General features: G+C 40.2%; 1 protein-coding gene across 4 annotated transcripts in view; it reads left to right on the top strand.

Moving 5' to 3' along the window:
* man1a1 (mannosidase, alpha, class 1A, member 1) overlaps positions 1–14,975 on the top strand; it is a 173,519-nt gene that overhangs the window by 37,294 nt on the left and 121,250 nt on the right. For all 4 annotated transcript variants that reach the window (XM_047387708.1, XM_047387706.1, XM_047387705.1 and 1 more), the window contains one exon: positions 11,628–11,724. In XM_047387708.1, coding sequence (XP_047243664.1) covers positions 11,628–11,724 — 97 coding nt within the window. The remainder of the gene's footprint in view (positions 1–11,627; positions 11,725–14,975) is intronic.

Raw genomic sequence — 14,975 nt, 5'->3', positions numbered from 1 at the left:
TTACGCTCTCAACAGACACAGCTGGGCCAGAAAGCAGAAACTGTTACTGGTGTGTGTTCTGCTTGAGGTTGTCCTCTGGTGGAAAAGTAAAAATCCCGCGTTTCTACATGACTGTAGAGCAGTCAGCCCTCAGGGGAAGTAACAGTTTCATCTGAGCCACTGTCACAGCACAGTTGTCATTTGGGCTAATTTCAAAGGGATTTGTATTGACCATTGCAATGAATCTGGAACTCTGCTTTAATGAGGCCAAAGTAAGTCTGTCTTTCTTGTAAAGCAGGAAGTTATTTATATCAGTGAGCCTTTATCTGCTCAACCATGACATGTTTAGACAGCTGATATCAAGAATGTCCTGATTCGTCTAAAGTCTCATATTATGGCCCAGAGGTAGGGTTTCATTAACTGATTTATTGAATGTTTTACAGTACAGACCGAAGGTTTGGACAAACCTTCTCATTCAAAGAGTTGTCTTTATTTTCATGACTATGAATATTGTAGCTTCACACTGAAGGCATCAAAACTATGAATTAACACATGTGGAATTATATACTGAACAAAAACGTGTGAAACAACTGAAAATATGTATTATATTCTAGGTTCTTCAAAGTAGCCACCTTTTGCTTTGATTACTGCTCCACACACTCTTGGCATTCTGTTGAGCTTCAAGAGGTAGTCACCTGAAATGGTTTTCCAACAGTCTTGAAGGAGTTCCCAGAGATGCTTAGCACTTGTTGGCCCTTTTGCCTTCACTCTGCAGTCCAGCTAAGCCCAAACCATCTCGATTGGGTTCAGGTCCGGTGACTGTGGAGGCCAGGTCATTTGGCACAGCACCCCATCACTCTCCTTCTTGGTCAAATAGCCCTTACACAGCCTGGAGGTGTGTTTGGGGTCATTGTCCTGTTGAAAAATAAATGATGGTCCAACTAAACGCAAACCGGATGAAATAGCATGCCGCTGCAAGATGCAGTGGTAGCCATGCTGGTTCAGTATGCCTTCAATTTTGAATAAATCCCCAACAGTGTCACCAGCAAAGCACCCCCACACCATCACAGCTCCTCCTCCATGCTTCATGGTGGGAACCAGGTACGTAGAGTCCATCTGTTCACCTCTTCTGCGCCGCACAAAGACACGGTGGTTGGAACCAAAGGTCTCAAACTTGGACTCATCAGACCAAAGCACAGATTTCCACTGGTCTAATGTCCATTCCTTGTGTTCTTTAGCCCAAACAAGTCTCTTCTGCTTGTTGCCTGTCCTCAGCAGTGGTTTCCTAGCAGCTATTTTACCATGAAGGTCTGATTCACACAGTCTCCTCTTAACAGTTGTTCTAGAGATGTCTGCTGCTAGAACTCTGTGTGGACTGACTGACCTTCATTTCTTAAAGTAATGATGGCCACTCGTTTTTCTTTACTTAGCTGCTTTTTTCTTGCCATAATATAAATTCTAACAGTCTATTCTGTAGGACTATCAGCTGTGTACTGTATCCACCTCCTGCACAATACAACTGATGGTCCCAACCCCATTTATAAGGCTTGAAATCCCACTTATTAAACCTGACAGGGCACACCTGTGAAGTCAAAACCATTTCAGGTGACTACCTCTTGAAGCTCATCAACAGAATGCCAAGAGTGTGAGGAGCAGTAATCAAAGCAAAAGGTGGCTACTTTGAAGAACCTAGAATATAATACATATTTTCAGTTGTTGCACACTTTTTTGTTCAGTATTTAATTCCACATGTATTAATTCATAGTTTTGATGCCTTCAGTGTGAAGCTACAATATTCATAGTCATGAAAATAAAGACAACTCTTTGAATGAGAAGGTGTGTCCAAACCTTTGGTCTGTACTGTACAGGTCCTTCTCAAAATATTAGCATATTGTGATAAAGTTCATTATTTTCCATAATGTCATTTTAGATTCATTGCACACTAACTGAAATATTTCAGGTCTTTTATTGTCTTAATACGGATGATTGTGGCATACAACTCATGAAAACCCAAAATTCCTATCTCACAAAATTAGCATATTTCATCCGACCAATAAAATAAAAGTGTTTTTAATACAAAAAACGTCAACCTTCAAATAATCATGTACAGTTATGCACTCAATACTTGGTCGGGAATCCTTTTGCAAAAATGACTGCTTCAATGCGGCGTGGCATGGAGGCAATCAGCCTGTGGCACTGCTGAGGTCTTATGGAGGCCCAGGATGCTTCGATAGCAGCCTTTAGCTCATCCAGAGTGTTGGGTCTTGAGTCTCTCAACGTTCTCTTCACAATATCCCACAGATTCTCTATGGGGTTCAGGTCAGGAGAGTTGGCAGGCCAATTGAGCACAGTGATACCATGGTCAGTAAACCATTTACCAGTGGTTTTGGCACTGTGAGCAGGTGCCAGGTCGTGCTGAAAAATGAAATCTTCATCTCCATAAAGCTTTTCAGCAGATGGAAGCATGAAGTGCTCCAAAATCTCCTGATAGCTAGCTGCATTGACCCTGCCCTTGATAAAACACAGTGGACCAACACCAGCAGCTGACACGGCACCCCAGACCATCACTGACTGTGGGTACTTGACACTGGACTTCTGGCATTTTGGCATTTCCTTCTCCCCAGTCTTCCTCCAGACTCTGGCACCTTGATTTCCAAATGACATGCAGAATTTGCTTTCATCCGAAAAAAGTACTTTGGACCACTGAGCAACAGTCCAGTGCTGCTTCTCTGTAGCCCAGGTCAGGCGCTTCTGCCGCTGTTTCTGGTTCAAAAGTGGCTTGACCTGGGGAATGTGACACCTGTGGCCCATTTCCTGCACACGCCTGTGCACGGTGGCTCTGGATGTTTCTACTCCAGACTCAGTCCACTGCTTCCGCAGGTCCCCCAAGGTCTGGAATCGGCCCTTCTCCACAATCTTCCTCAGGGTCCGGTCACGTCTTCTCGTTGTGCAGCGTTTTCTGCCACACTTTTTCCTTCCCACAGACTTCCCACTGAGGTGCCTTGATACAGCACTATGGGAACAGCCTATTCGTTCAGAAATTTATTTCTGTGTCTTACCCTCTTGCTTGAGGGAGTCAATAGTGGCCTTCTGGACAGCAGTCAGGTCGGCAGTCTTACCCATGATTGATGAACCAGGCTGGGAGTTTTAAAGGCCTCAGGAATCTTTTGCAGGTGTTTAGAGTTAACTCGTTGATTCAGATGATTAGGTTCATAGCTCGTTTAGAGACCCTTTTAATGATATGCTAATTTTGTGAGATAGGAATTTTGGGTTTTCATGAGCTGTATGCCAAAATCATCCGTATTAAGACAATAAAAGACCTGAAATATTTCAGTTAGTGTGCAATGAATCTAAAATATATGAATGTTAAATTTTCATCATTACATTATGGAAAATAATGAACTTTATCACAATATGCTAATATTTTGAGAAGGACCTGTATATCAAGGTTGAAAAATTTATACCTGCAATAGCAGCTTTTCTATGTCAGTTAATAACCATGATTTAAGCTATTGCAACTTACCTTTATCATTTAATTGGCCACATTAAGGTTAGAGCTGTTATTGACTAGAAATGTTAAGCAGAAAAGTTTGTTCAGTCTACACTCAAGTAGATTTATATTTGTGTGACAAATATGACAGACATCAAACATTTGTCACTGGTATGAACTACATAGATATTTAATTATTATTTTAATAGTATGCAACATTTTATTTTTCCTGCTTATTTTCCAGGTGCAAGTCAACATCTGTTTGTTAGGAATATTTAGTTCTATCCTTCAAACAACCTTTCAGCACATCTGGAATCTCATACAAACAACATCTCATTTATATCGATTGATATATTGACTTGTTCTTGAATTTTCTTTTGTATGAAATACAATTGAGCAGTTGATTCCACAGGTGAACTGAATCTTTGAACATGAAATACAAAAAGCCTTGAGTATGATTTCTTTCTGTCAAACCTCAGGACCTCTTCCTGTTATCTGGAAGAGTCGGTTCTCTCAGCACCTTCACGCCGTGTCGATCCAAATAAAGACAAGTCGTGTATTTTTAATACATTGCTATGAGAGCTGCTTCAGGAACGCCCATCAAGAATGATAAACATTCTTACCTGCGATCAGTTTCTGCTGATCAAAGGAGTCCGGGGTTAACTCTTAAATTAACAAGTCACATTATTTTGTTTGTTTTGTGCTGCTATTTTACTTTCTAAGGGTGATAGTATTAAGTTGCAGGGAGGCATCCTTCTCTAAAACAAGTAAAACCCTCAAGCCTGTCAGACTTGAAAGTTACAAGTCTGTTTTGATCTCAGAGCTGCCAGTTCTCATTTCCCAATCCACCTAAAATATTTCAGATTTATCTTTTTGTTTCGGAAATACACCAATTTCTTTCAGTTTCGACTATCTTCTGTCTTTCCATAAAAGACCATGTGTGTACCTGCAGCTGTGCATGGTGTATTTAAAGTTTCAAAACGGGCTCTCTGAGATCTAGATGGGAGCAACATGCTGTAAAATGTGTTTTTCTTTTCCATCCCCACATGGAGAGATGGGGGGTGGACGTGGGGTGGTTTATTAAATTCTGGGAAACACAAACTGGAATGTGCCTAGTAAACAATCCCCTTGGCAAACGCATTAAAATATCGATCTCCATGTGAAAAAGAAAGGTTATCATACATGTAAGAATATATCGGCAGGATATTTTCCTGCTTCGGGTTCCTGATTCTCACTGTTTCATAGTGATGTTGATTAATCACTCCAGTCTTCAACTATCCTCTCCTTTAGGAAACACTTTGCAGTAGTGTAACAATTATACACTAATTAGCTAGTAGTCTTTATTTAGAAAAATAAAAACCAGAAGAATACTCACAGAAATGCATATTTAGGTAATGTGTCTGAATTTATCATTTCATCTTGCTCTAGTGAGAATCCACCAATAACCTAGCTTGTTTTGAATAAATGTTCTACTACTTCAAAAAAAAGCTTAGATTTCCAAGAGAAATGTCAACTTCTTCTCATTGTTAAAATCTTTCCAGGCAAGGATATATCTGAAAAGAAGTATCTGAAAAATTAAATAAATACCAACAGAATGTGAGTTAATGGCAGCAATGTAATTACAAATAATACTTAAATGCTTGGATGGAGAGTAGTAGGAGAAAGTAACAGAGTGAGGAGAGGTGCCTAAGCCTATAGATGCATAACTACAGAAATGACTTGGAATAACCTAAGCCACTGTAACTATAAGCTTTATCAAAAAGGAAAACCTTCATATTTTTCTGCAGTTTTTAATGATTCTTTAAGTAAAGCCAGGCATACATCAAAATTACGGCAGTCTGGGTGCCATTTTATGCAAATTCTGTTTTAGAAAAACTGACTCGCCTCCTTTTTCTTTCTATCTATTGGGTTAGACCGAACAAGTGGAAAATACGAAACTAAAATCAGGAAGCTGACACTCGTCTTAGCACTTGCGTTTGTAGACCCGGTATGGGGTAGGCAGCTGGTTGGTTTCTTTATTAGTCATGAGTGAAACCTGTGGATCTGTTTTTTCACATACTTTGTCCTGAATTAACCCTTTGAACGTGTCTGGGTTCATTTAGGACTGAGCTGAATGGAGAAGGTGACGCCAGCTTTTAGTGTTCCTTTTTTTTACTCTCTTTATCTCCTGTTTTATTGACATACCACGACATGAATCACTCAAGCATCTGTATTTTATTACAAAGTACACAGAGCCCTGCTTTCTCAGCGAGAAGCCTGTTAATATGTTGATGTTAACATTTTATTGTGATATTGGACCATTGATTAAAGGATCCGATATTTTTCACATGATGATGCAAATCCAGCTAGAAGCTCACAGAGGGTTGCTATTGTTTTCCATCACAGCCAGGCCATATAACTTTAACTGTAGTTCAGGTGAAAGCCGCTCTATTAGTTCCTCATCCTGACCCTGATGATGCTTATTAGAGTAAACCGTCACCTCATGTCTTCATGGATGATTAAGTTATTAGCTGAAGCTTACAGTAAGCACATACTGAGCCAGCATTCAGGTTTTACAGCTAACTTCAGCCTGGGTTATGCCGCTCTGCTTCCACCTGTTGCGGTGTGCACACACCCACCAGGCTCCTACTCTGGTTGGCTTCGTGGCTGCTCTGAAATGAGTCATATCCTCTACTGTAGCCCTGCTGAAGGGGCTCAGTGTAGCTTTTCAGGCAGTGAACGAGGCAGGCAGGCAGCCCTGGACTGAACAGCCGTTCTAGAGTCCAGAACGCACAGGTTGCCAGTCTGCCTCTGCCTATGTGCATAGTTGCCCAGCTGCGGTGCTGCATATTGTGCAAATAACCTTTTAGTCTTTTTCTTTTGACTTATTGTCAGGTTAGGTGGAGCGAGCAGTGATTATATGGAGTAATATAGAATCAAAACTGATTGTTCTTAAGTTAAAAACAATCATTAAATGCATCTTTTCAACAGACATGTAATTCTAATGAGATCCGGGGGCTGTTCAGAAAACATCTGTGGCTTCAGCCCTGGAGGCCGAGGTCTGACCATGCACCCGGTCAGATCGTATCTTTGTAAGAACCATGTTGTCATCTCTCTGGTCTTTCTTCCTCCTTCCTGCCTCCTCTGGCCTCTGACACGCCGATCTCCTCTTTACATGCTATCTATCTGCTCTAAGCCTGTCAGGCAGGTGACCCCACTGAGAATCACAGTTGCAGTTGCTTAATTCTCTTTCAGACACATAGAAACACACATTCCGTATTTCCCGTTTAACACAGATTTTCACTGATTAGTTAAGATACCCTCAGGGCAAGTGGGGCCATTAAGCATAGATCTTTGCCACTAGTTAATAATTTACCATCATTATTGAGTGTACATGTTCTTGCATGTACAAGCAGTGATAATGTCAGGACTAAATCAATGCCTGGTTTTTGTTTTGAGCACAGTTTTAGTTTTTTAAAGGATTTTCATGCTGCCTACAAATGTTGGCTTTGAAAATACCATACTGCTTTTCATACAGTCCTCCAGAAATTTATCTTTTCAGTTATATTTATTCTAACAATATGCTGCTGAATAAGAGGGCTCTTCTAATTCTTTTTTATCTGTTTGTCAATTTGTCATGGATTAAGAAAACTTGTTCTTGGACTATAACACCAGTGAGGATAATTAAGAATAAGAATCAATTGCAAACAACAGTCTGATTGTCACTACCCCTCAGGAAATAAATGGGATCTTTACCCTCTTCATGCATGCCCGCTTGCAGAATCTGAAGGCTGAAAAGAGGTCTGTATCTACATGACATAATCTTTCATGGATCGGGCTGTTACACCGATGTAAACACAACCATTCTTTGTTTAAAATCTCTGCCACCAGACCCTAAATAATCCCTGGAAATCCTCAGCAGTTAATCCAATTAGAGTCAACACATAGCTGGCCTCTGCATTAAATCTGATACAGGTTAGCTCACATAAACACTGTGAAAACTTGTTCATCTGTGCTGAATCAGATTCCCACCACTTAACTATTTATTATCACTGAACAGTCGTATCCTGGCTGTGGGATTCTTTAGTGCTACCTGCTTCGCTGACGTTTTTAGAGCAGTTTAAAATTGCTGTGATAAAGTATATTTAGCAGGATTAAACTGTGTCAATTCACTTATTGGAGCTGGAATCCATCCGTTGGAAGATGGGCGCACTGAATAGGGAATGCCCCCTTGACCTAACACTGCAGTATCCTTTGGTAGTTTCTCTGTACGCCGCTGCAGTGTGTTGGAGCAGCACCTTATGCAGTTCCCAAAAATCTGAACAGAGCTGTAACTTTCTACAAGTTGCAGTTGGTGTTCCCTCTGTCTTTAGGCAAATAATCTAGCAAACACAAGCTGTATGGAATATCAAAAAGAAAAATGCTCATTAAAAGTTTGTAGTTATTTACAGATGTATATATAGATAACATCCCTATATTATGGCATACATTTGCTCCCAAACGTGTAAGCACCTCGATTAAAACTCCGTTTGTGCCTGCTTATCTAGCAGGGTCACAGCTGGTGTCTATCTTCAACAGTCATTGGGCAAGAAGCAGGGCACACCCAGGACAGGTTGGCAGCCAACCACACAGCAACTCAGAAGCAGAACATACAACCACGCATGCAGACACTCATACCTGAAGGCAGCAGCTAACCTAAGTCATGATTTTAGTTTTGGCTGTGGGAGGAAGCCAGAGTACCCGACAAGAACCCACACATGCAAGGGGAGAACATGCAGACTTCATGCAGAAAGACCACAGGTCCTTCTTGCTGCAAGATATCAGTTCTAAGCACTGGTCCAACGTGCAGCAATAATGAAACTTATGAACCTGAAACAAAACATTTCGTCCCACTTTGACAATGGGGACACCCTTGAAAAATGGTTTGTTCCTTAAATTTTAAATCAAAGTTAAAGTAACGCAAAAGTTCATTATACTGCCAAAGGTATTTGTCTGACATCCTGTTTTTATTCTATATGGTCCAGTTGGTTGATGGATCCACCACTGCCAGCAACAGCAACTTGAACTTTTCTGTAAACCTCTTCCAGAAGGTGTAGGTGTGTTCATAGTTAAATGAGAAAACCAGAACTGCAGCCTCTGCTCTAATTCATCCCAAAGGTGTTAAAGAAGGTTGAGGTCAGGACTCTGTGCAGGTCAGTCAGGTTTCTCCACACCTGCAGCCATGGAAGTGATTGAAAAACCAGAATTCATTGATTTGGTTGTGGGACCCGATACTTTTGGCTATTTAGTATATGTGTAAAATACATGGTTTGTTAAAGTTTTACGTGGATTGGCCAAATTAATTGTCTCTCCATGATGTAAGTCTGTGATTTTTAAGCAGGTGTGTTGCAATTCTTCTGAGATAATATTCCAGGCTACTTAAGATTTTTATTTGCTTGGTCCTGATCCTCAGTTTTAACATTCTCATCTGCAGTGGTCATAGCATTGTATATTATATGCTTAGACTTTATCTTAAATGTTGTAGGCATCCTGATGATTGACGGTCTTGGTTTCTGGAAGTCTAAAAATATCTCAAAAGGTCAAAAAGAGACTTTTATTTGATTTCCTGTGGACTTTAAGCTTTGCTCTGTGTATTTAGAGATTGTGGTGGCAGTATAACTTCTCAGACAGCGTATTTTCAGGCTGTTTTCTTGCCTGACTGACTTGCCAAATGGCTGTGCCATTTGTTTGACAGCTTTACTTAGTATAATAAGTTTAGTTTCCTAAGCAACAAGTAACTCCAACTAACAGACTCATTGACCTACTGGTTTAACTGCCTGGTGTGAACATTTTTACCAGTTATTACAAATAACTACCTCCTATTATTATTGTTCTCAGCATATGTCTATGCTTAAAAGAGGACTGTAAGTCTGAGTGAGCAGCAGTAACAGAAAGCTGTGCCGCAGGACACTGCTGTTTGTAGCTGAATGCACTTCTCGTCTTACAGCTGCATGGACAATAGCAACAGGAACCGAGAGCAGCATGTACTGACCCGCTGTTTGTCTGCATATCTGCGGACACACTGTCAGCTTTGCCAAGATAGCATTGGAGTCATAAGTTCTACTTCCAGTAACATGCATTTATAAAAGGAGCATCCGAGCACTGAGCTGTGTGTGAACAGATCTCTCGGAAGGTGGAGGATAAAGGGATTTGGAGTCTAATCTGGATGCAGGTTCTAGAGGGCATTGGGTCGATTTTGTGTAACCTAGATTTCCACAACGTGATACGTGAATAAACGTCTGGGCCTGAAATAAGCTTCGGGATTCTTTGTCGGAAAGTTGTGTTCACACAGCAATCACACCTCCAGCAAACACTGGATATTAAATCAAATAAAATGTAGTCACTTCTCCTGCGTTAAATTGCTTCAACAGCGCATATTATGCTCTAACTAGTTTTTGTTTTTGATCAGAATTTGGTGGCCATTTGTGTAAATCTTTGACCTACCAATACCAATACCAGTGAAATTTTGAACAGTTTCAATTGCTTTTTAAGAATAATCACGTATAAAATATTTCTTCTAACCTTCCTGTCACAATCAGCTGTTATTTATGTATATTAGCAATGTCACCCCATTCTCTGAGAGGGAGGTAAGAGTTTTACTGTTTCTAAAACAAAAACTAAATTATCAGGGGGATCACATTTTAAACAGTCTATTTGTCTGTAGGCTGTAAGCACGGCTAGCATTGCAAACAGCCCTGTTGATGTCAGTGTGTGTTCTCCAGAGAATGTAGGTTCCTATCTAAAATCTAAGATTTCCAGAGTAATTTCCATTCTAGAATGATCCATGATGGATGGCAGTTGAAAGCTGGAAAGCATAAAGTAGCGTATATTTCTATAATGTCTTATTATTGTATTATCTGCAAAAGTCTTGCTCTCTCTCTTGCTGTTCAGGCTGATTTAACCTCAGACATTTCTTGTTTCTCTTTGTAAAGCTTCTTACATCATGTGAAATAATGTTAAACACACTCACTAATACTGAAAATAGTTGATTTTGAGATTACTTCCTGCAGTTACAACTTGGCTAATAACATAGCCAACAATACAGATATAAACAGATGAAGACATTAATTGAACAACCTAGTGCTCCAAAGAAACAAATCTTTTGTTCCTGGAAAATAATTTATGGATTATTTTGTGTTGGTGTTGTTTTATCTTATAAAACATGACGCACTGGCGATCTGTCTATGGCGTACCCCGACTCCCGCCCAATGACTGCCGGAGATATGCAGCAGCCCCAACAATTATATGCAATTATAAACAGCATGAGAGTGTCCAGCCATCAACTGTTCAGGAAGGAGCCCGGTTCTGTGTCCCAGAATGTGACCATGACCCCCAGAACAAATGTAAAAGACCTCGTGAAGATGGTGGCTAAAGCTGGTAACAGACTGCCGTAATCAACAATGAAATGGTTTGTTTTGAAGAATCCATTGCTCCACAAGCAACCGATCAATCTAAAATTAAGGTGTTTGAGTATGATGACCATCATTACATTTGGCGGAAAACAGGGGGAAGCTTGCAAGCATAAAAACGCAATCCCAACTGGCGCACTGCATCGTGTTGTTGAGGTTTATTACTCCAGGAACGACTGGTGTACTTCACCAAATTGATAGCATCATAAGGAAAGAAGTTTGTCTGGAAATATTAAAGCAAAATCAGACAGGAAGTTAAAGCTGGGAGACAAATGTGTCTTCCAATGATAGAAAATCTCATTTGATGTGTAAATATCTGGTTTCAACAGTGTATGCAGTGTAAATGGCCTTGTAAATTAAAAAGAAGGGCAGAAAACATGATGTCATATGTGAAAAATAGGCAGAATTAACTTTAATTAACCCCATGGATATATTCATTCATTTCATTCTCATGTTACATCACAAAAAAAGTAATACCAGATATAATAGATAGGAAAATAATATTAATGAAATTCATGAAAATATAAAGAGAATGTGCCCCAGAGTAGATCGGTTCGGTTTGCATTTTTAAACATATTATCTATTATCTAAGGGAGGTCAGTCATGGATTTGTGGAGATGTTGACACCTAGTAATAAAATGAATCAGTTTTTACAGCTCAGAATTTCCTTACCTGGGTAACACTTTTCTTTTTGTGCTCTCTCCCTCCTCCTTTTCTTTCCCACCTGTCAGATGATGAAGCACGCGTGGGACAGCTACCAGCGCTACGCCTGGGGTTCCAATGAGCTCCGGCCGGTCTCCAAGCAGGGCCACTCCAGCAATCTATTTGGTGAGAGCGGGCCCAGGCACACACAAGCACAAACACTCACAGGGTTGGTCTCTATTCTCCGGTGCCAGCAGCCTTGGCCTTTAGATTAGCAGCCAAATTGGCCGCCACTTAGACCCCTCTGTTTATGCGTGCCTCTAAATGTCAGCTTTATCATATATTTATATTCTGTTTATGCATCTAACCAGTTGTCAGCAGCTGTGGTGCTAATGAGTGTAGCAGTGTTTGTAACTGTCAGCTTTTAAGTTGTGAAACAGCACAGCAGTAGCAGTTGGATGGCTGCAGAGCCTCGTCGTAAATATTGCAAACAAGTGTTCATGCAAACCCTGAGAGAGGCGTTTTAGAAATTCATCCAGCTTGTGACCCTCTCTTGGGGATCTGTGCATGTGTTAGTTATTGCAGTGTAAGGATTATGATTATTGATTAATTAATATTTATCAAGAATCATAATTTAAAATCATAATTAAAAAAAAATAATAATTTGTTAACCAAAAATCATTACTTACAAATAGAAATCAGAGATGTCCTCTGGTGTTGTGATTATGGGTTCAAAGATCTTTAATAATTACAAATTATTAACCAAAACCACAAACTGTCCCTGTTTATTCAACCGCTTCACCGAAGGTGGGGGAACTTTGACCTTGTTTTGACAGATAAATCACTCTTGCACGAAATAAACACAAACACTTCTCTTAATTATATATATGAAGATTTATTGAAGCCAAATAATTCTGATATACCATTATTCTGGTCCAAAAACCTCCACCTAACTAACAAGCACTATTCTACACAAAGGGGATAAAAATGATAACCTGGAACATATATGCGCATTTAGTGTCTATGAAGATCAAACCAGCAGTTTTATGGACAAAATGTGTAATTTGGGTTAAATGTTAAGAGAAGCCCTCCTGGGGTGCTGATGTCTCGATAACAGCGATCAGCTGTTAAAACGGTGGGGCCACGCCCCTTTAGCATCTAGCAGCTGATCGCCCCAAATCTCGAACAAAGGATCATAAACTCTGAGGCAGGAACTCAGTGGAAAAACTCCAGTAATAAAACTGGAACAAAGAAGTGGTCAGGCGAGGCCCAGACCACAGTTGCTTTGAATGAAAAAACTTTTAAAAGTCCAACTTCTAACTCCTGGCTGATTTGGGATCAGCTGGACAAAAACATGAACACATATGATTCAGCAGCGCTTGCGCAGCAAATCAAAACACAGCCCAGCATAAAACACTTCAATCGGTATTGCATGCAACAAGTTGATACCTTAGATTAACTACTGGTGATTCTAAATCACCTTCACTATGCCTCATCCTGCCCAGACCTCTAAATGCACCTATTTGGTTTAATATGAAAAGAACGAAATTACGCTGATGTTGATTTCTTCTCTCCACCGGTTGGCGAGGGATCAGGTCTGAAGAAAAATGAGGGAGGGGGAACCACACGTCTGTGATCAAATCAAGAAAAAAATCCCAGTAACTTCTCATCCATCCAGCAGGGGAATAGATGAAGAGCCGTTAATCGACTGAATCAACAAGGAGGAAACTCTTCTCCTTGGAAATAGAACCTGTGTGGGTTTCCACCTGCGCCGGGTGTCGGCGTGGTCTTCGATCGGCGAATAAATCTGCTGATCTTCTTGTACCAGACAGATTTCCAGCTTTCAAGCTCTTCGGGGAATGGCCTTGTGGAGCAAAAGTTTGCCTGCAAGCTTTTGTCTCTCTGGATATGCCCCTCCGTTGCGTCGTCCTGTGAGACACGCGGGAAATGGCCACGAAACTTCATCTCCTGTGGGTTATAAACTCTTGGTGACGTCAGAGCTGCGACGTCTGTTGAGCTGCGCATGTCAAAAGGTGCGACCAAAATGGATGACCCCAACAGCAGCGTTGTTGCATGCCACTGATAAGATGCCAAGAAGGTAGCATGACCTCAGGCGCTGATAGGAGAACACCATAACGCACCCACAGGTTTGGTCGCAGCTTGTTTGTAGTTGTTAAATTCTAGTATCAATTTGTGGTGTTTTTTTTGTATTTCCTATTTGAATCACCCAGATTTTTTTCTGAAGGAAATAATTGCTGTAATTTAGAGAACATTGAGGATATAATGCATCCATCAGCTGAATGGAGGGAAGCTGTTTTAACGTAGAGGATATCGATGGATTTTGACCTCCCAGCAGCAGTAAAAGCTAAAAACTCAGACACTGACACATCACTGCCTTATAAAGTAAATCATAGCAAACATTTGAGTTTTAGTTTACATGTTCAGGTCACAGCATGGCATTGAACAGCCAATATTTAGCACAACTTAAAACTCCTCACTAGTTAATTATAGCGTATATATAAATAAATCCCCCTCTAATGAAAAGTTTTAGTCTAGAATATTTACTTTTTTCAACTTATTTTGTAGTTGAATGAACTCTTGTTCACTTCTGCTCACATGCATGATTTTAAGCATTTGCTTTTGCAACCTGGGTAATATGTGAAGGTGTGAAAACCACAATCTTGGCCCAGCCCGGCCTGTTAAATCCTCTGGCACATGGCCTTGTTTTCGTCTGTTCTACTGAAGCGGCATTTACTTGTCAAAACATCTTCATAAACATCCCAAAACACTTCTGATGTGTTACCCTTGGAGGTTATGGGAAATCAAAATAGCCCATTTTCCACCAAAAGGCCCAGGTTTTGTTTTTACCTGGGTGTTAGAAATCCCAGGGAATCTCGTACTTTCTTTTTCCATTGCCTAGAGAGGCCACGGACCATTTATTCAAATCAGCCTAATGACATCTGGGAAATATGGCAGATGGCATTACTCCATTTATAAGACTATTGACTATTAAATATATACATTTTTGTTTCAGCTGATAAATAATAGATGATGAGCAGCTTTAGAGTTATACATGTCCTTCTCAAAATATTAGCATATTGTGATAAAGTTCATTATTTTCCATAATGTCATGATGAAAATTTAACATTCATATATTTTAGATTCATTGCACACTAACTGAAATATTTCAGGTCTTTTATTGTCTTAATACGGATGATTTTGGCATACAGCTCATGAAAGCCCAAAATTCCTATCTCACAAAATTAGCATATTTCATCCAACCAATAAAAGAAAAGTGTTTTTAATACAAAAAACGTCAACCTCCAAATAATCATGTACAGTTATGCACTCAATACTTGGTCGGGAATCCTTTTGCAGAAATGACTGCTTCAATGCGGCGTGGCATGGAGGCAATAAGCCTGTGGCACTGCTGAGGT

Source organism: Girardinichthys multiradiatus, chromosome 15 (genome assembly GCF_021462225.1).
Source record: "Girardinichthys multiradiatus isolate DD_20200921_A chromosome 15, DD_fGirMul_XY1, whole genome shotgun sequence".
NCBI classification, from domain to species: domain Eukaryota; kingdom Metazoa; phylum Chordata; class Actinopteri; order Cyprinodontiformes; family Goodeidae; genus Girardinichthys; species Girardinichthys multiradiatus.
This window is presented reverse-complemented; position numbering and strand designations above follow the sequence as displayed.